Source organism: Paramisgurnus dabryanus, chromosome 3 (assembly GCF_030506205.2).
Source record: "Paramisgurnus dabryanus chromosome 3, PD_genome_1.1, whole genome shotgun sequence".
Taxonomy (NCBI): Eukaryota; Metazoa; Chordata; class Actinopteri; order Cypriniformes; family Cobitidae; genus Paramisgurnus; species Paramisgurnus dabryanus.
Genome location: NC_133339.1, coordinates 46393963 through 46416926, shown reverse-complemented (window position 1 = coordinate 46416926; position 22964 = coordinate 46393963). Strand labels below are relative to the sequence as shown.

General features: G+C 38.2%; 1 protein-coding gene across 1 annotated transcript; it reads left to right on the top strand.

Annotated features, from left to right (window-relative positions):
* The first annotated feature begins 4708 nt into the window (after positions 1-4708).
* On the top strand, positions 4709-22964 carry cacng4b (calcium channel, voltage-dependent, gamma subunit 4b). Its single transcript, XM_065263314.2, has 4 exons — positions 4709-5211; positions 17044-17127; positions 17213-17353; positions 17470-22964. The coding sequence occupies exons 1-4, from the start codon at positions 4989-4991 to the stop codon at positions 17988-17990; spliced, it is 969 nt and encodes a 322-aa protein (XP_065119386.1). The 5' UTR covers positions 4709-4988; the 3' UTR covers positions 17991-22964.

Here is a 22964-nt window from a genome sequence, read left to right as displayed (position 1 = left end):
CGAAGCTTCCGTTCCACCACATTCTGTCCAATTTTTGGCTTGTGCAAATTGAAGCCTCTTTATCCTATTTGTAGTGGAGACCCAGCCAGCAGTGCTTGGTGGGGCCAATGTAGGCCCCATATGGGCTTGCAATATGGGCCCCAAGTTGGTCTTGCACCCGGGTTCCATGCTGGCCCCATCTGACTTAGCCCACATGAACCTTCTGTAGAAACTAAAGCCAATGTGGACTAAACCAAAGCCAAGTATGGGTGTGGTTGGGTTGAAGAAGTGATGAAGTTAATTAGATAATGAAGAGATGAATGAAGTGATGATTGACCATTAATGATAAACACTTGCCGTTAATAAACAGAATCACTAAAGAAAGATGAACAAGAAGAGAATAAAGACAAAATACCAGCAGAACCACAACAACTACAAAAAATAAATAAATAAACATTTCTTGGTGGAGCCAGTATAGACAGCAAAATACCCAGTGTTAAATTAACATTAACACTGCTCAGTGTTTATATAGATCCACACTACAGAGTGTTAAAAAGTAACACCGAAGCATTTTACATCTATCATCTTACTTGTAGAGTTATTTATTAACTTAGGTTTAGATGTTGGGTGTTTCATTTAAAGTCACCATTATTGTGATCAGTGGTTGTTTTAGTTGGACTCTTTACTCTGTTTTTGACTTATTTATTATTTTCTGGTTGTTGTAACTTTGTTTGATTAAACCTGTTTGTTATGGCAGCGAAATAGACAAAAGTGTTAAGTGTGATTCTATGGTGGTGGTTAGGATATAGTGTCAAATATTGTCATGTGAAAAAATGGATATGCTATTTTAGTTTGCATACCAACATTTTTTTTTTTCTGTCAATAATGTGATACTGAAGTATGACATCTGGCACTCTCATATCAGTTTGTCATTTTAAAGTTGAAACACTGTACAGTTAAAAATTAACCATTGTCTGCTTTAGACACCCAAACATAAAGGATCAGAGTATGGATCTCAATAATGGTGACCATAAAATGAAAAGTTTTGCTGCAATGCATTCTGGGTATCAACAAATCTTATCCAGAACTACCAGAATGCACTGTGGCATGAAAAAAAAAATCATGAACATTTTGGCATTTTTCTTTGTCACCATTGTTGAGATTCATACTCTGAGACTTGATGTTTGTGTGTTTTAATTACACCATGGTTAATCTTAAAGTACACATTGTTTCAAAATCTTCAGAATGACAAAACGCTTTGAGAGTGCCAGATATCATACTGTAGTATCACATTACTGAAAGAGAACAATGCAGCTGCTAAATGAGCAAACACTTAATGAATGAATACATTTTCTAGATGATAATGTTTAACATTAAGTATCAACCACCATAACAGAATTGCAACATGGTCTCTTCTTTACCATAACAAATATAATATACACAGAGTCAAGAGTCCAACTAAAACAAACACTGGTCACAATAATGGTGACTTCAAATGAAACAGCCAACATCTAGACCTAAGTTAATAAATAACTCTACAAGTAAGATGATAGATGTAAAATGCTTCCGTGTTACTTTTTAACACTCTGTAGTGTGGATCTATATAAACACTGAGCAGTGTTAATGTTAATTTAACACTGGGTATTTTGCTGTCTATACTGGCTCCACCAAGAAATGTTTATTTATTTTTTTAGTAGTTGTTGTGGTTCTGCTGGTCTTTTGTCTTTATTCTCTTCTTGTCATCTTTCTTTAGTGATTCTGTTTATTAACAGCAGGTGTTTATCATTAATGGTCAATCATCACTTCATTCATCTCTTCATTATCTAATTAACTTCATCACTTCTTCAACCCAACCACACCCATACTTGGCTTTGGTTTAGTCCACATTGGCTTTAGTTTCTACAGAAGGTTCATGTGGGCTAAGTCAGATGGGGCCAGCATGGAACCCGGGTGCAAGACCAACTTGGGGCCCATATTGCAAGCCCATATGGGGCCTACATTGGCCCCACCAAGCACTGCTGGCTGGGGATGATTGGTACTCGGTGGGGTCTTCTGCTGTTGTAGCCCATCCGCTTCAAGGTTGTGCGTGTTGTTGCTTCACAAATGCTTTGCTGCATACCTCGGTTGTAACGAGTGGTTATTTCAGTCAAAGTTGCTCTTCTATCAGCTTGAATCAGTCAGCCCATTCTCCTCTGACCTCTAGCATCAACAAGGCATTTTCGCCCACAGGACTGCAGCATACTGGATATTTTTCCCTTTTCACACCATCCTTTGTAAACTCTAGAAATGGTTGTGCGTGAAAATCCTGGGAACTGAGCAGATTGTGAAATACTCAGACCGGCCTATCTGGCACCAACAACCATGCAACCCTCAAAATTGCTTAAATCACATTTTTCCATTCTGACATTCAGTTTGGAGTTCAGGAGATTGTCTTGATCAGGACCACACCCCTTAATGCATTGAAGCAACTCCCATGTGAAGTTTTTTTTCAAATGGTATAAATCTATTGAATCAATAAATAAATGTGCATTTTTCTTTGCCATATTATATTAATTCAGTTGACTAGTGGTATACACTGATTAAAAAAAAAATATTAATGGCATTAATCAAAACATATTAAGAACACTGTCATTGCTGCTGTCATTCTTGGGACGTCGTCGCTGAACTTTTTTAACAGCGATCAGCTTAAAAGTTTTTGGTCCTGCTTGATTTTCGTTGACTTTGAGTAAAATAATGGAAAGTTTTTCATAAGTTCCTCTGGGGTCATTGTGTTACCATGACAGAAGCTTGATGATGTGGTGTGAGAAGCAACAGCTGGCATTTTTCTTTGCCCGAGTGCCTCTCATGTAAATTATTTGATTTTGATGGCTTATGTTTCTTCCCTGCCACGGAAAACCACCACAGGTTTATCAATGCTATCAAAAGTATTATTTTGTTTTTGTTTGTTTGTTGCTCACGACGTACAAAGTAGATGAGGAAAACTAGGATTCCAGCGCCGCCATTATTGTTTATAATACGTGGAATGGTGCATTGTGATTTATTGAGCGGATTTATTGCATTCTGCAGAGACATTTATTGCGTTTTGTGAAAAAAGGAGAAAAGATGACAGAAAAACATGGTGGATATCGGATTTAGCGTAAAATTAACAATTTACTTTTTAATACTGACCTGATACAATACTGATTTTGGCGGTTATCGCGTTTTGGAACCAAACTCTTAAAATATTTGTGAACACATTTGCTACATCCCATTTTTATTCAACAAAAAGGCGTAATATTCAGTGGCGTACATCTGCCGCAAAATCAGACCCAACAGTTTTAAACCAATTTATACCATGGGCTGTTAAATGCTTCATTCTCATTGGTTGAGAAATGTTCTACAGGTGTGGATTATTTTTCAGTCAACGAACACATACTGTATACAGCAGTTCCAGGTCTGTCGACTGCATTATAGTTCCATATCACTACGCCTAAGCATAAATATATGTGTGGTAGTAGTGAATAAAAAACTAAAAACTAAAAAAACTAAAAAGAGAAGAAAATGAATACAGTAAATTAACACGCTTTGCACGCTTAATTTTTTGCTTAATTCCTGATGATATAAAACTAGATCAAAAATACTGAAGCTAACTATAATGTAGAAATATTATAGGCCAACTTGTTCACTTTGTTCCTATTACTGCCAACATGGAGGCTTTAGATGCGATGTGTAAGAACACACAATAGTATTTTATGGTGTGGTAAGCAGAATAATTGACTCCGGTCCTTTAAATTATTCTTAAATATTTTTTTACATGGCTGCATAAGCATCTCTGGTCTGCATTATATTTCTGCCTGTCGTTAATTAGTCCTTACATACAATTAATAATCACCTCCACTTTAACCAAAAGTGGGGGCAGTTTGCTGTGAAAAATATAAAAACGTATATTTTTATGTTACTTTAACTTAAAAAATAAGTTGAACAATTTCAACTTGATTTTATAAGTTAGGTCAACTTTTCACAAGCAAAACTTAAAATAGTATGTTGAACTGACTTGCAAAACCAAGTTATTTTAACGTCATACTGCATATTTTTACAATGGATAGTGTGTCAGAGGAGAACTGACCCTCCCGGCTAAACATGACCCTCCCGAGAGGTCACCAGAGCCTGCTTCTCACAAGGATTTTTCCTCGCTGCTGTCGCTTTGTTGGCTTGTTACTGAGAGACTGAGTAAATTCTGCTAATATAGCTTCTCTTGTTATGGTCCAGCTACAAGACCTCAATGTTTTAATTTTGTAGGCAGGTGGTGCTGGGGAGCACTTAGTGATGTTGATATAATTTCTCTTGATGGTTTAATGTTGCTGCTATTTTGACAGTCAATGACAAACTAAATACCATTTCATTTAGATTATAATCTATTTATAATGGCAACGGAATTTGCAATGCTATACATTTTTATAAATTCTCAATTTGTCTGTGGTCTTTCTTTTAAAGCGGCTTTAAAGCAATGGATCGTAAAACATAAAGTGCTATAAAATTAATTGTCTACCACATTTCTTTTCTTTTTGTATTTTACTCCATCACTCCTGGTTTCTTTGAGTAAAAAAACACCCCATATATTATTTCCCATCAATGCCATCACAAAGCCGACAGCATCATTTTATTCTTAAGCCACGTGTGTTTCTCATTGGTTAGTCAGTGTGACTGAAGGTGGGGTTTTCAGCAATCCTAAATCAAAGCCGTTTGAGTTTGGCAAACAGGCATTTGGTGGTGATCAGAAACCAAGCTGGTGGTGATGGCTGAAACTCAAACTAACGCATAAAGAAAGCGACACTGTGGTGAATGAGTGAACTGAGAGCTGCTCGCTATATAAACAGCAACATGTGGAGGAGATGCGCTCAAGTTTCCTGATGAGTCGCTGCATGTGACACAGAACAAAGGAGCGCGCGAGCGCAACCCAAAACATGACGCGTGACTCTCGTGCCTAAGGGATGCGTGGATTATTATTCTTATCAATAATATGAGTGGCCATGGCTTGGTGTGACCGTGGGATTCAGATGCTGCTGGCCACCGTCGGTGCTTTTGTGGCGTTTAGTTTGATGAGCATCGCGATCGGGACCGATTATTGGCTTTATTCGCGGGCTTATATCTGTAACGCAACCAACATCACCTCGGATGAGACGCAGACGCAACCCAAGAAAGTGCGCGGAGATCTTACGCACTCCGGGCTGTGGAGGATCTGCTGTATTGAAGGTAAAGTGTGCTTCATCTTCAAGAAAAGAAGAAAATAAAGTTCATTGTTCTCGCTCGTTGTGTGGACAATGGAGAATAAGGTGCGCTCTTTTGTTTCTCATCTGCATCCTTGGTGAAGTCTGAAGTCTGGAGTGAGATGCTTCATCTATCTTTGTCAGAGATTTAGTAAAGTGTGTGTAACTAGTACTCAAAAGAGGTTAACCATCATCACTTTTAATTCAACCCATTTAATAAATTGGCCTTGCTGTGAAAAAAACACAGTTGGGTTCACTCCTTGTTTTTTGCAAGGCAGCCATGAGATCATTGGAGAGCAAATTGAGAAGATCTCACATGTGCTGAGTTTTAGAGATGTCTCAAACTGTGCTCAGATTTGTCAACATTTGAAGTAAATTTCAATATGAAAAGAAATTTGAGGTTAAACATCTGTCCACGATAATGTTAAGGCTCTCACAATGTTTATTTCTCTCAAGGAATGTTAGGAGAAACATCTGAGACAAAGTTGATAACTAAATGAAACCTAACCGAGAACACCAATGAGTATGTGCTAGCAAAAAGCAAAGTTTAAGCACATTTTTGTAACCACCAACTCATGGAAACTCGTTCATTTGGGTTTAGCAACTCTCAAACTTCTCTCAGAAACAACAGAAAATGTTTCCCATTTTTCTCTTTTGATATCGGTAAGTTTCTTGAATGGTCAGAAAGGTGTAATCAGGACAGAGATTTTCCTTTAAAAATCTCTTGCTTCATTCATGTCTTTCTTGCATTTGATGCTGTTGCTTGGAAACAATATGTCTGAAATCGCTATGGTAACATGGCCAATGTTTAAAAATAGATGAATCTGTTGCTTCTTGTCATTGTCCAGAGCAAAGAAAACGAAATGAACAGACAGAAACTAGAAAGACAGACGTATGTTTTGAAAATATATCATTTTCTACGACATATGTAATTTTGGAGAGCTCTGACTGAGACAGCGATGCTGATTACGTCATACACGCATGCATAGACTAAACAAGCATATTATAGGTGATGGATAACTTATCCACTGTAATTTAATGTCATCTTAACTGGTCTTCAAACTCAAAGCAAGGGCTATCAACAGTTGTCTTTCAAAATCAAAGAAATTAGTTAACACCACAAATTAATCTCTGAGAAGTCTAACCCAGAGAATGAGGAAAACATTTTAAATCTACAAAGAAAGACATTATATTAAAAATTACAAAACGTAGCAGGGTTTCATCTATGATGTACTGTAAATAAAGTATGCATTGACGTCACTTTATCACGTGAACAGTCCCTTCTTAGGGAAGAATGAGTGGCAAAACATTCAACAAAATGGCTGGGTATAAAGGGCACAAATCACTTTTTTCATGTTTAAGTGCTATAGTATCAACCTAGAAAATGTGAAAAAGAACAAGGCAGTAACTTAGTTTTGGTAAACTTTTTTTCTGCAAGCATGTGAAAAATCCCCCCCCCCCCCTTGTGATGTCAGAAGGGGATCTTATTATAATAATACCGCCCATTAATCTGCATTATCCAAACACGACACTGCAAAGAGAGAGGGAGAGAGAGAGAAAATGATTGACAGCTCATCTGAGTTTTAATTTCAACAAACCACCATCATGGTGATCAGTGATTGCATTTCATCAGCTCATTTGCATTTAAACACACCCAAAAACTGCACATTTTTGCTCACACCTACAGAGCTGCAGTTTTACCATGCTATAATAAATGATCTATAGGGTATTTGGAGCTAAATCTCCACGTACGTACTCTGGGAATACCAAAGGTTTATTTACATCTTTAAAAAGTCTGGTGAAATGTCCCCTTTAATACCGGCAGCTGCGAAATCTCCAGTTTATCAGCTTAAATTTATTTAAGTTAAACTTGACAACGACCCTAACAACTTGCCAATCAACCGGTCATCTTTGGACATTGGCATGTTGTCTTCCCATCAAACCATGCCATCAAACCATCTCAACACAAGGCTCATTATAATGTATGTTTTTTAATGAAGGCTGATTGACAAAACTTTGCAATTACACAGAATATGAATATTCATTGAAGTATTGGATTATTTTTATCCCAAAACTTATAACCGGAACTAAAATGGATACTGCAAATCCATGTTTTGCTGCCTGGATTTCAGTTTTTCCTGTAATAGACTGCTGTACTTAACCTATTCAGTGACTAGTAAACGCATGCACGCCCAGAGCACTGGGCAGCTGTCACTGCAGCACCCGGGGAGCAATTGGGGTTAAGCTTTATCCTTTCAGCCAGTCTGTAAAAAATAGCTCAAAATTCAGCACAGGCTATCACACAACAACTTTTACCCATTTTAGACACGTTTCCCTGTGTTTGCGCGGATTTCACCTTACATACTAATGCAGTTGCTCTGACTTTTGCCACTCAGTGGGCGTAACCGCAGCCACTTCTGCTGATGGTGACGTCACATGCATACACTCTACAATGCTGGAAAGCTCTTTTTTGCCACCACTAAAAACTAGAAGAATCTTTGAGCTCTTTTGTGTAATGATATTGAAAGATGTTAAGGGGACTATTTTTGGCTGCTGCTTAATATCATTGCGCCTCCTGCAGCCATGTTATGGCAGCAAAGTCCTTGATTATTACGCCAGAATGAGAGTATAGTTCCTAGACATATCGGCCTAGAAAATCACAACTTTAAATTTTCCGCGTGTCACAATGTAACTACAGCAGAGTCAAGTTCTAAATAGGAAAAATATCGAAACTCTTTGGTTATTTTTGAGCGTAATGCTAATGGTCTAATCAGATTCAATGGATTATGCTAAGCTATGCTAAAAGTGATACTGCCAGACCCGGAGATCTAATTAAAAAAAACTAAAAAAAAAACTAAAATAATGCAAAGCATTCTGGAAACCAGAAATCCTCATTAACCTTTTTCTGTTTTTTTTCCTTCAGATTTTGTGTTTCCCAGAATGCTTTGCATGAGGCTGTTATTTTAGTTTTATTATTTTATTATTGAACTGTATTGTTTTTATTACCTTAGAATGAGTCGTTTTTATCTACATACATCTCCTTACATGGAAGTTGCCGTCATGTTTCTACCAGAGTCGTATAATAACAGAGTTACGAAACGCTTTGATCTCGCAAAAAAGATAAGTATAAAGTAGATGGCCACCAGTAATAAAATATTAAACCATTAAATCTATATTATTCACACATTATACACAACTCATTAAAATATAAAAATTTTACTAGTTATTATTAATGATAATCATTACCTACAGCAGAGTTCATAAAATATCACTGTTGACTATATTAATGAAATGTCCGAAAATGTAAAGAGAAACGGTAATTTCATCGATTTACCAGCAGGTGCCATTGAAATGAATGGGCTTCAGTGCTGCGTTTAGAACTATGCGTCACTACCGGTCACTACATGAAACGCTGTTACTTCCGCATTCCATTCTTACAACGGACGTCTATGTGAGTGTCGTAACTCTATTATTATACGACTCTGGTTTCTACCATAGACTGTAAAAGAAGATGAACAACGGCCGTTCGCTCTCTTCCATTGGTGAGAAGTGAAGCCGCCAGTGTCCCGATACGCCGCTGAAATCTTGGGTCTTGAGTCTGCGCAGTAGCGATTTCGGGACCAGTCCTGTGCAGTAGTGAGCAGGAAGTAAAGCCGCAAAATCAAGGCCCCGCCCTCACTCTCGCAGAATGCGCATATCACAGCTGTCAATCATGACGTGACAGCACCGTTTTTATAGCATTAAATAACTAACTAAAAACAAACTTATTTTACAAACAAACACTTGAATTTACATCAGCGTGATAAAAACTACAGTAAATGACAGAAACCAGCTTCGGAAAAAAGATAACAGAAGTGTAATTAAATTGTTTAGTTGGTCTCAAGTCCCATTGAATAACATGGGGGAGGGCGGGCTTTATGACCTATTGATGGAAATCAGTCATGTGACCTTTTACGTCATGCCGCCATCTTGAGGACCTTCCGAGTACCACCAAACCACTGACAAGCATTGGCTAGCTTGCTACAATTTACGGATTTCTTATATTTTACTGTCTATGATTCTTACGGATACAGAAAAGGCCTACGAAACACAACATGTCGCACCTCGACTGTCATGAAAAGAAACGCTACTTTAAAAAAATATATCTTGGTTAGGGTGTGATGCCTACTCGATCCCTGATGCGTTCTTCCAGCCGCTGTCTGCTGCTACCGAACTACCACTATTTTACAACATAAGAAGGCACGACAAAAACTTTGCTCGAAGTATCACCTGGATCTCTACACATGAACGCGAGCATTGAGAACATTGTTTGTGTACACAGAGTTTACTAAAAATAAAAGTTTTGTACATCTGACTTTGGCTGTTATTTTGTCCGCTCTTCATCTATGCCAGACGTAAATAATCGATTTCCGAATGTAAATGAATGAATCTCATATGAGGCTCCTTTTTCAACTAGAAGGTCAATATTGTTTTTCACTTGCGACAAAACAACGAATTATCCGTGCATTTTTATGGAACTATGCTTTAGGAGATATCAATCTTTACTCTCCTCACTCCTTAAGTCGCAATTGGAGATCGATACATCTTGACTGGGAAGAAGGCAGGGAGCGGACACCAAATCATCCAAAGTCAGTTGTTCAAAACCTTCTTTTTAGTTAACTCTGTGTTCACAAACAATGTTCTCAATGCTCGAGTTCACGTGTAGAGACACAGGTGATACTTCGAGCAAAATATCATGTTGAGTTGAGCCTTCTTTTAGTGTTGTAAAAATAGCGATTTTGATGCTCACAGCATATTGAAGGCATAGCTTCTAGTTTTTTTGCGACCACTTCAGGTACTCAAAATGGCGGAAGACAAGTGAGTGACGTCAGCTGATATTCATGTATACTAGGACCAGTCACTGGGGGGCGATCGAGACGTTTTGGCTTCACTTTTCAGGGCTTGTGCGGCACGCTTGGTTTCTACAGTAGCCCTAAGCGGACAAACTTCTCTACAGAACACATTTCATCCTTACGTTGTCTCAGATGATTGCATGTTTGTCCTGTGGCGGCTACCATATGCGTTTTGAAATTCAGGGGTGAGCCGTTGGTTGCAAATCGCAATCTCTCCATTAGATGTCGCTAAAACTTACACACACCACCTTTAAATGAAACAATGTAGTGCTGTTGGTAAGTAGTCTAATTAATCTGAGGTTTAAAGGTGGAGTGCACAATGTTTGAAAAACGCTTTGGAAAAGAGAATCGCGCCAACTACCAAAACACACTTGTAGCCAATCAGCAGTAAGGGGCGTGTCTACTAACCGACATCCTTGACGGGGTTGCGTATGTGTGGGGCGGGTCTATCAAAAGAAGGTCCAGATTCTACTGGGGTAGGGGCGTGTTTGTTAAGGTGATTTCAAATATCAACATTGGCTTTTAAACATTGTGTGCCCCGCCTTTAATTGCACAGAATTTTTGATGAATTCATGTACTTTAAAAATATGTCATAAAACCGGGCCATTTCACGCCCCCCAAGGGGGGGTCTTCCCCTTCTTTGAGAAACACTTGTCGCAAAGTCGTCTTAAGGAAGTCATGCCACTAGGTGGCCATGTTTGCATCGCCTCCTGGCAGTTATTTCAGTCATGCAAAACAAGTCCTATCTACTTAAATGGGGAAAGACAGAAATCACAATTCATCAACATATTTCTGACCAACAATTAAACCTTAAATCAACTGTACCATAACTTTTGTTTTTTTAACTTAAATTGCGAAAAAAAAAACTAATGTTTTTAAGTTGTTCCTGCTACTGCACAAGTGTGGTTCCTTCCCCATATTGAGGAGTAGATTTGTGATAACAGGACAAACAAAAGCACACTGCCCTAAGACACAAAGCAGCGATTGGTTTAATTCCTCTACGAGGCCTTCGATTGGCTTCCCTGCCCCGATTCACAATAATGGCAAAATGCTCAAGGCAACGCGAGAAGGAATGGGACAGCTGTTTCCTCGCCGCGCTAAATCTGCCCTGTGGGGATGGTGGCTTGGATAGCAGGAGGGGGATTTTGGCACAGGGGAGGAGAGAGCGTCACTGTCTGCTGTATTAAACCACAATGAAGATGTCAAAGGCATCCTTGGAGACATTATGGAAATCAGATTGTTGGATCAGACCTGAGGTTGCCATGGTGAAGACATGCTCAGCGTCAAGCATTGTTACCTCCCGGGAGGCCGGAGGGACCGAGCGCTCGCTTTCTCCTCTCACTCCTCCATGTGTCTCTCCGTGTCAGTCAAGCAAGGTCTTTTATTTTGTCTTCATGAGGGCGGGTACACTTCATTCGCCGGGTCAGGAACCGCCACCCACTGATCAACAGTCTGAGAGGATCTTTACATAATCTCCCATGACACATCGCACTCATTGTACGCATTCAGGAAAGTTATAAAATAACCAGTTTTGGGTATATACACTTGTACTGTGTTTCCAAGGTTGCAAACTGGATTTATCAGTAAAGTGAAATAACAAAGGTCAGCCCTGATGTATTCTCACATAGGGAAAATGCTTGATCATGCAAAATGATGTGCAACGATACCAGGCTCTTCTGAATGGGTTACCATGGAGTTTCCACGTACTGTAGTTGCTATGCACTTGCTGAGGATGTTCAAAGTAATTATTCATTCACTGCTACTGTATGTGGTTGCTAGGGTGTTCTGAGTGTTCGCTAGGTGCTTGCATAAGTCAGAAAGTCGAATGTTTAGGCCTGGTGTTTAGGATATAATGCTGGTGGTTCACCTCGTTGTGAGCTGTAAGACTTATCCGATTTGTTAAGGTGTACGAAGATCTTGTTCTCAAAAACTTTGTCATTCATAAGAATGCATGTCAAATGCATACTAAATTTCCGTCCCATGTTACTTCTCTAAACGAAATATAAATGTGAGGTGAAGGGTTAAAAAATAAGAGTAAGTTATTGCATTCTAATACTTTAACACATATTTTTATATAATTAATGCCCATTAACATATGTTGTAAATCAGAATTTTTCCAAGTGCTATAATTGGTTCCCCAGTAGTGTTGTTTTTGGCAGCCTGTTTTCATTTTAGTTTTAGTCTAGTCTTTGTGTCAAGCTGTCATTTTAGTTTTTATTAGTTTTAGTCACGTCATACTCTTTTTAGTCTAGTCAAGTTTTAGTCGACTAAAATTCTTGCCATTTTAGTCTTATTTTAGTCAGACTTATCCATTACTATTTTAGTCTAGTTTTAGTCGACGAAAACTGATGACATTTTAGTCTAGTTTTAGTCAGTGAAATTGTATTTAGTCTCTTTTTAGTAATCCAATTCTATTTAACCCATATAGTATAATGACCTAATAGTATTATAGACAAAACAATATTTTCTTTTAGCCAAACCCATTTCAAACAAAAGTTATATTATTGTTACCTTATAGACCCAAGAATACATCCATTCCAGACATGAAAGATGCTCTGATTTGAATAGATATTTATTTTACTATCCTCTGAGTGAGTGACTTGACTGTTCGTAAGAGTCTACATAAAAGTCTACATAATCAAAACAAAAGTAGTCTAAGCAACACACACACACACACACACACACACACACACACACACACACACACACACACACACACACACACAAGGTCAAATGGGTCACACACAACTATAGTATGTGTGAGAATAGAAATATGCTATTGTTAACATTTATAATTGTATTTTGACAGCAGCACAAACTACAATCATACATATGTAATTATATATTATTATAGTTTATATTTCTGCATCTGTACGTTACCACCAGTGTACCTAATGGACTTTGGCTTAATCTAATGTGACAAAGCTGATCTTAAATGTCAGTATAAATCCAAGCAATTTTGGAGAATTACTTAATGTTTTTCCTGTAAGTAAATTAAAAGTCAGCTTTAAGAAAACAGCAGATGTCTATTAAGAAAAGCAAAGTTGGTATGTATGGTTATGTTCTCAACAGTACAGGTGTTTGATTGATTTAATACTCAAGTATTCAGCGAAGTATGTTTTGTTAATTTAAATAATAAATAAGTGTAGTTATTAAGCATATACAAAACAACGAATGTCTTTAGCATAGATATATTTACAATGTTTCAAAACGCAACGCAGCACAATGTCATTTAAACAACTGTTACATTATATAAATTTGTACATTGTTATACTGGTGGTGTCAGCAATCAAAGCTATAGATTTTAACAGGCTTGTTGAACTGACCTGAAAGTGATGCACGGGATTTATTTTGGACTTTTCTTTTACATTTGGAGCCAGAATGCTGCATCTTCCCGGTCGGAATCGCCGCGCGGCTACAGCTTTTCTCATGTAGTGGAAGCGTTTTGTGCAGCATTTAGTGGAAATGTGTTTATCTTCAACAGCGACTGCCATGAAGAGTCGTGTCCGTAAAAGGGAGAGGATCTTAGGTGCACGAGCAAGGCTTGTGGACAAAACTCCGCTTCACCTCTGTAACCGCCCCCGTTTCTCCGCTTTCCGCATGTCTCGCGGTTGCCGCGTACACTGTTTGAAATGCCCATTAACGTGCAAATGGAGGCGTATGATATCAAAGCATCACGAGAGCAGACTGCTCCGCATGCTTTCTACTCACTCTCGCGGTACTTTCATGTTTTGATTGATCTACGCAGCGCCAACAACACACGTGATCACCTGCAGTCAGGTGGTGGGGGCGCGGAGATGCTGAGATGGGTAAAAGACGAAATAACGTTATAACACTTCGTCTCGTCTCGTTTTGGTCAACGAAAATGAAGAGACATTTTAGCTTAGTTTTTATTTTGTAAACCACTTTTAGTCTCGTTTTTATTCGTCAACAATATTGCATTATACATTTTATTATAGTCATCGTCACATGACCAGCATTTTCGTTACGTCTCGTCTCGTTTTCGTCACGTGAAAAAGGTTCGTTGACGACTATATTTCGTCATACTTTTCGTTGACGAAAGCAACACTATTCCCCAGTGCTTTTATCAATCTAGAAAATGTGAAAAAGATTATCCCAGTAACTTAGTTTTGCTAAACCATTCTCTGCAAGCATGTGAAAAAATAGCTAATTTAAATTCGGCTCCCCTTGTGATGTCAATAGGGGATCTTATTATAATAATACCACCGGTTAAAGAAGGGTGCATGATCTCTAAAAGCCACACACATATACGCAACCCAGGCAATGATGTTGGTTAATAGACACGCCCCTTACTGTTGATTGGCTACAAGTGTGTTTTTGGTACTCGGACCGTATCCCTTTTCCAAAGTGTTTTTCAAAAATCATGCACCCCGCCTTTAAAAGATACATTTTACATGAGTTTTGATGTCAAATAAATATTTAGTGTCCCCAGAGTATGAATGTGAAGATTTAGCTCAAAATACCATACAGGTAATTTATTATAACATGTTAAAATCGCCACATTGTAGGTGTGAGCAAAAATTTGCAGTTTTTGGATGTGTCCTTAAAATGCAAATGAGCTGATGTCTGCACTAAATGTCAGTGCCGTGGTTGGATCGTGCAGATTAAGGGGCGGTATTATCCCCTTCTGACATCAAAAAGGGAGCCACATTTCAAAGACTTATTTTTTCACATGCTTACAGAGAATGGTTTACCAAAACTAAGTTACTGGGTTGATCTTTTTCAAATTGTCTGGGTTGATAGAAGCACTGGAGACCCAATTATAGCACTTAAACATGAAAAAAGTCAGATTTTCAGATTTTGATATGTCCCCTTTAATCTGGGGACACCTATTTATTTCAAAAAAGTCACGCCCTACTGTTCATAGGGTCAACTTGTCAACCCTAACCTAACCCTTTTTGTAAAATCCATATTATGTTTCGTGTATTTCTTTTTTTTTTCAGTTTTTCATGCAATGAATAGATTAGAAAACACATGCCCCACTTGCTCAGACCTATTTAATACTAATTAATTAGCTCCTTTTTTAACACCAGACCCAATTCATAACATGCTAGGCCACTCAAAAGCTGTGTCGCTCCACCTGCAGATTGATGGAGGGATGATTGTTATGTAAAATGACTCTATATAATGTATTGTGTGACTTGCACAACATGCATAATCTTGGTTAAAGGGAAAATGAAATTTACCCTATTTACTATTAAAGGAATACTTTACCCATTTTATTTTTAATTCTTATAATTTTTTCACCTTGTTGCTATTGCGGATGTAACACAAACAGATAATTTATCTTATTATATGAAAATGCTGTCATGTTATCTTTTTACATTGGACTCCAGTGGTTTAAAAAGTGTCTTCTGAAGCATAGCATTATGTTTGTGAGGAAAACTGTTAAAGGGTCCATTATATGCAAAATCCACTTTTACAAGATGTTTGAACATAAATGTGTGTTAGGAGTGCCACCCTACTATGAAAAAAATCCACTTCACTTCTTTTTTAATCCCCATTAAAAGAAAGCAGTCTCATTAAGCTTTGTTTATACTCGCGCTTTGGTCCACAACGCAAGCCTCCACGAATCGCGCACGCGTCTCACCCAACGGACGAGGCGTTAATAGTTGACGAGCTCGCTGTTGCACTATTTTTTTGAACCGCCAGGGGGCGACGCGAGCAATCAAGTCAAAAACAAACACAAAGAAGAGAATAGAAGAAGTCATCCGCTGGAACAACCCTGGTGCTTGTAACATCAGAGCTTGATATATAAATATGAGAACATGAATAAAACAACAATCTCTTAAATATGTCTTTATTAAAGGTGACATAGAATGATTAAACGGGGTTTTTATCCTTGTTCTGTGATGTGACATGTAGACAATTTTTTTTTTGGGGGGGGGTCTGTAATGCCTTAGAAGCTTCCTAAAAACCTCTCTCAGATAGCTCTATTAGGGTGGGGGAGTTTAAACAAGTGGTTTTGCACCTATTTGGCTCCCCCTACTGGCTTAAAGGGATAGTTCGGCCAAAAACGATATTAAACCCATGATTTACTCACCCCCAAGCTGTCCGAGTTGCATATGTCCATCGTTTTTCAGACAAACACATTTTCGGATATTTTAGAAAATATTTTAGATCTTTCTGTTCATTAAATGTAATGTTACGGGGTCCAGCAATAGTCCACGACCTTCAAGTCCAAAAAAGTGCGTCCATCCTTCACAAATTAAATCCAAACGGCTCCAGGATGATAAACAAAGGTCTTCTGTGGGTAATCCGTGCGGTGTTGTTGTAGAAATATCCATATTTAAAATGTTATTAACGTTATAAACTACCTTCCGGTAGTTTGTTTTTTACTAAACAAACAGTACAGACATCTTAAGGTTTGTATTTTATTCCTCGTCCAGTGGTTCATTCAATACAAATATAAGCCAAACATTCAGAATCAAAACATTCATAACACTCAGAATCAAAACATTCATAATTCATGTTTTAAACTGCAAAGTTTCCATACTTTACTTACAGAGTGTCCGATAAATATATACATTGTTTTGCTTGGATTGATCAAAGAGATACGTCACAGGCTTGCTTGCTCAGACAGAATCACTTTGAGTTCGGTCATTTTCGGATGCGGAGCCGCGCGCACAGTTACAAAAAATGCCGTGCACACCTCAACGCGAAATGGGGTCTCGCGCACCCAACCCTCACGACCGCCCACTCCGCGTTAACGAAAATTTTGCCACACGCAACAACGCACCCGTGCGGACGTGGCGAGTATAAACATAGCTGGTTTAACAAAATGCTATCTATGTGCAGGATGCTACAGATGATGTTCATTTTTAGTTTCGTATTTCACAGCAAGTGTGTTTATGCGTCATGTAACTGATGCTAATGTTGACTGGTTTTGGTGTTTGTTTATTTAGGTTTGAACAAGGGAACGTGTTACAGAATCAATCATTTCCCTGATGATAATGATTATGACACGGACAGCTCGGAGTATCTTTTACGTGAGTATCTTCAGTAATATTACACTATCTTTGTCTGCCTCCCAACTTTAACTGTTTGACACTGAGTGTTTGTTTGCGTTCATAGGTATTGTGCGCGCCTCCAGTGTTTTCCCCATTCTCAGTACTACACTGCTGATGCTGGGTGGGCTGTGTGTTGGGGTCGGCCGTATCTATAGCAAGAGAAACAGCATATTACTAAGCGCAGGGATACTGTTTGTGGCAGCAGGTATGTGATAAGAAACAAACAATAGCCTTTCAATAAACTGTGAGAAAAACACAATTTGTTTACTTGACTAAATATAATTGTAAAATAAACATTGTAAATTGTTTTGTGTCCCTCAGGTCTGAGCAACATTATCGGCATTATCGTCTACATCTCCAGCAACGCCGGAGACCCCAGCGACAAGCGAGATGAGGACAAGAAGAACCAGTATAACTATGGCTGGTCTTTTTATTTCGGCGCACTTTCGTTCATCGTCGCCGAGGCCGTCGCTGTTTTGGCCGTCAACATCTACATCGAGAAGAACAAGGAAGTACGTTTTAAAGCACGCCAGGAGTTCATCAAGTCTACCTCGTCCTCTTCGCCATACTCCCGCATGCCCAGTTTCCGCTACCGCAGGCGGCGCTCACGGTCCAGCTCTCGCTCAACCGAAGCGTCCCGCGAGGCGTCGCCCGTGGGGATGAAAATGATAAGCTCAGTGCCTTTAGGAGAAATCAACATGTACACATTGACGAGAGACCCGCTGAAGTCAGGGACGGACAGCTCGTACAGCCCTGACCACGATTCTGGATTCCTTCAAGTGCACAACTGTTTTCCCAAAGACCTTAATGATGGCATCAACAGGAGGACGACGCCCGTATGAGGGTACAAATTGGAACGGAGAAGATAACGTGAAGGCCATATTGAATGGATAGCCAGCCAGGCTCAGTGGCCTGTGACAGATAGCGGTGAAAGGGATTGTCATTGGTGCGACCAGTCAAGCGATGACATATCTTGTTGGCGAAGGAGAAGCACTGTGCTCGGAAGGACGGATTTGGTTCCGGAATTCTACGCTAATTTGTATTTCCAGTCTCGCTCCTTACATATAAACGGGAATTCTCAGAGAGACTCGTTAGGACTAGAAATGAAGTAGATGGTCTATGGACATTACAGTGGTTGTGCTTAAATGAGCACAAACTTCGTATAAGCCACTCGATTATCTTGTTATTTGTCAGTACAGTGCCATACTCTTGATGTATACCAATATAAAAACTGACTCAGAATTTGAGATGGTGCTAATGTTGGCTGATAGCTGAAGCCTTGCCCTCAATGGATGTTCGGTTTAAATGTTTTGTAGTCACAGTTGTCTAACCCTCAGTGTGCCTATCAGACTTACTCAAGAGCCACAACTCACTTCAATGGAGTTTTTTATGTTGTTGTTGTAAAACTGGATTATTAGTTAAAGGTGCTGTAAGTGATGTCATTCTTGAACTTCTCTGTTTCTTGTTCCCTCAAATATTGGCCACCATGTACAGGTACACATGTCAAATGGTAGAAAACGCCTTAAACCCAGCAAGCAATTTTGTACCTAAAAGACGTTTAATAGCCATCAAAACACAGCCTAGATTTCTCTCAGTGAAACTCTAGTAGACGTTTAACCATAGCCCAAAAATAAATAAAATGAAATAAACTGTTGACTTTACTTGATGGAATATCACACATCTCACAAGTTATTTTGGCAAAAACAACATGAAACCAAATTAAAGTTTATTTTGGATAGAAGTGGGTTATAGCCTAGCCTGAAATGACGACTATTGCTTGGTGATAAGTTTTCCGGTTGGCTAAACTGTTAAATTGTGGCCCACTTTTGCCCACTGTGTCGGTGTGACTCCTATTATAGTGATAATTATCAGGTAAAGGGACATTTTCTGTTATTTCATGAAAAATCACTTACAGCACCTTTAATTAAATGATATATCAGGTTAATTTCAATTTAGGAGAGTTACCATTATCAGTTAATACCCTACTGAAACAGTTTATGAATTTCTTTTCTGGTATAGGCTGGTTTATTGTCGATGGTGCTGGTATTGGGATGGTCTAGCTGGTTAGCCTGTTAGCATTTCTGGTGAAGCTAGTTGGCCAAGGAAGTCTTAAGCCTGGATTATAGTTTGTTTTTTACGCGTACGCGAACCTACGCACACAGTCAAACACACAGCCTTGCAAAGCATAGTTTATTTGACCCGTATGTGTACACAGACGTTCAACCATGCACATTGCGACAAAATGCAGGGCATCTCCTAAGCTACATACTACATTCTCCTGGATGCCCATGTTTGACTGACGCATAAAAAGTACACCCGTTTAAAAAAATCTGGCAGTGTACTATTCTAATGACGAACTTTGCCTCACGCGCACTGTACGCCGACCCTCGTGTATGTGTAAAAACAAACTATACTTTTAGCTAATTTACTATTCCTCCACTTACTCCCGATAATTTACTCACCCCAATGTCTTTCTTCAATCGAAAATAAATTACGTTTTTGAGGAAAACATTCCTGTATTTATATAGTTATTGGACCCTAACAGTTTACAGTTTTAAAGCAGTTTAAAATTGCAGTTTTATTGCAGCTTCAAGGGCTCTAAATGACCCCAAACGAGGCATAAGGGTCTTATCTAGCAAAACAATTGTCATTTTTGCAAAATAAGCACTTTTAAACCACAACATTTCTCATATTGCACTAGCCGTGTGAAGCGCCAGCGCGACCTTGCGTTTTATGTAATCACGTCGAAAGGTCACTCGTAACATATGTAAAACACACACTTGTGGACCATTTTAAACAATAACTGACACAAAGACATTAATTAGTATCATTCCACACACTGTACAACAACGTCGGAATCTTGTAAACACTTGTAAACACTGGAGGGCTAGTTTCGCATACATCATGCGCATCATAAGGCTAGTGCAAGATGAGAAGTTATGGAAGTTATATGTAAGTATATTAAAAGTCCTTTTTTTGGGGGGAAGTTATGATTGTTTCACTAGAAAAGTCCCTAATGCCTTGGTTGGGATCGTTTAGAGCTTTTTGTAGCTGCATTGAAATTATACTCTGCAAAAAATAATTTTTAAGAAAACATTTTCTTCAAATTTAAGTGATTTTGTGCATAAAACAAAGCAAAAAAATCTGCCAATGAAGTAAGCTAATTTTTCTTGAATTTTTCTTGAATTTAGTGTTTAAGAAAAATGTTCAAGATTTTTTGCTTACCCCATTGACAGATTTTTTTGCTTGTTGCTTCGACTTATTTTCTTGGGTTATTTTACTCATCAAGAAATGCATCTTAATTTAAGAATTTTTACTGAAAACAAGACAAAAATACTAAGAATTTTTTTCTTGAAAATAATTTTTTGCATTGTAACTGTTGAGGTCCAGTAATGTTTACCTCAAAAAACTACATTTCTTTTGGACTGAACAAAGTAAGACATAAACGTCTTGCAAAATATGGTGGTGAGTAAATTATCTGGATTTTTTTATGAATGTGGAATATTCCTTTAACACGAATTAGTATTGATGATTGGTATACAATGAGAATAAAACAGAACAGGACTTTTATCTTACTGGAAGTGAGCTCTCCTACCATAATGGAGTCAAACCCTTATGGAAGTTTACAGACAATTGTGGAGGACTCCTCTTACTGCTGCCACTTAAATGGCTTTTGATGATGTCACCTAAACAAATGGAAAAAAATTTCGAAGTGAAGAAAGTTTTTTATTAAAATTAGAATTTTATTAAAATATTACGATTTCTTTTCTAAGTTAATTGCACTGCAAAAAATAACTTTCTTACTTAGTATTTTGTCTTGTTTCAGTAGAAATATCTAAAAATTCTTAAATCAAGATGCATTTTCTTTATGAGCAAAATGCCCTAAGAAAATAAGTCTAGTTTTTAGACAAAAATATACAATTTAAGTGAATTTGTGCTTAAAACAAGCACACATATCTGTCAATGGGGTGAAAAAATTTAGCTTAAATGAAGTGTTTAAGAAAAAATAAATCTTATTTCACAATTTTTTTCTCTCCCCATTGGCAGATATTTTTGCTTGTTTTAAGCACAAATTCACTTAAATTGTATATTTTGGTCTAAAAACTAGACATATTTTCTAATTTTCTCTTCAGTTCAGTTTTCTCTTCAAGAATAAGCATCTTAATTTAAGATTTTTAGATATTTCTACTGAAAACAAGACAAAAATACCAAGAAAGTCCTACCCTGTCCCATGTATCGCAAGTGTAAAAGTCATGCAATACCTACGCCAAATTCCACTTTGGCGTGCATATGATACGCCAGTCCTTCCCATTCACTTAAACGGCACATCTTTTTTGTAGTTTTATTTATTGGTTTTCTCAATGTTTTTGATATTTTTCTACCATTTTCGCTTGGGTTTAGGGTTAGATTAGGGTTTAGATTTGCTTAAGGAGGTTATTTAATATATAGGTTTCTCCATGTTTTTGTCTATATTTAAGCCATGGTCGCTTGGAGTTGGGGTTAGAATTGGGGTTTGGGTAAGGATGTCATTTTTATATAACAAAAAGTTGTTTTAACCTTAAACCCAAGCGAAAATGGTTTAAAAAACAGAACAAATTTGAGAAAATAAAATAATTTTTGTAAATAAAACTACAAAAAAAGATGCGCCGTTTAAGTAAATAGGAAGGACTGGCGTATCATATGCATGCCAAAGTGGAATTTGGCGTATGTATTGCACGATTTTTACACTGCTATTTATACGCAACTCTGTGAGACTGGGTTCGATAGTCATTTTTGCATTGTGGTTATTCACAATAAGACCAGAAAAGTGCATTAGGGAAGACCGTTTTGATCTTGTGTTGACCGTATACTAGATATGAAGCCTGTCAGAGACACCAGCACACCAGTGTATTTTGCTGAAGGCCATTACCCAAAAAAACATGACTACTAACAGTTGGTGGTCTTGTAAGCAGTGCAATTCAGCAGTACTACATCACAATGACTATAGTGATAGATAGTCAACAACTGTCAGTAGTTAACCAGCCAGTGTTGTTACTTCCCATTGTGTATTGGTCAAAGAGTGATGTCCACCGAGCGGTTTAGGGTCTACTTAATGCTTGGTATTTGCCGAATGTGGGTTGGAAATAGCCACTCATTCTTATAAATTTAAGTGAGGGCTGTGCTGCATCTCAATGGTGCATGGTTAGCAGGGATTGTGCGAGTCCACTGATATAACAAAGTGGCAGAATAGCCAATCGAATCCAGCCCTTAAAAAGACCATTTAAAGTGTCTTAGCCTCACCAGAGCCTTACGCCTGGAGTTGACATCATCTCTCTCCCCGCCCCTTTGTTACTTGTAGTTTACCCTCCGTCTCGTGTCGCAGGTTCCTATTGGGTTTCCATCTCTGGACTCCATTTTAAGCGTGAATGGTTTCTCACATAATGCGAGTGCACAAATTGATGTATATATCTGGTACAGTAGGTGTGTGACTAAATCGAAGCCTTTACAGCTACCTTTTCTTAGTAAAGCCATTATAACCTGAGCTCTCCAGCCATGGCTCTTTGTAGAACGGTGTGCGGTGGGTAGATGTAAATGTTTGCATGTTTTTTTCTCTAACCAGTTCACTTTATGTGCTTTTAACAGTATTATTAGCAGGATGAATCTAATGCCTCACCGCCGAACATTATTCACTCGAAATATCTGTAATGTTCTCTCTGTTCATGGAAGATGTTTTTGCTCTTCCGGTTTTCTTTTCATTCGCTAACGTTGATCTGGGTATTTCTATGTACGTATCACAGAAGATGGTAACAGTTGCTCACATCAATAAAGTAAACCGG

Excerpts from the sequence above, each read along its gene's own strand:
- cacng4b (XM_065263314.2), top strand. The coding sequence starts at position 4,989 with ATGGCTTGGTGTGACCGTGGGATTCAGATGCTGCTGGCCACCGTCGGT. Across the intron at positions 5,212-17,043 it reads GAGGATCTGCTGTATTGAAG|GTTTGAACAAGGGAACGTGT; the intron begins GTAAAGTGTGCT and ends TTGTTTATTTAG. Across the intron at positions 17,128-17,212 it reads CAGCTCGGAGTATCTTTTAC|GTATTGTGCGCGCCTCCAGT; the intron begins GTGAGTATCTTC and ends TTGCGTTCATAG.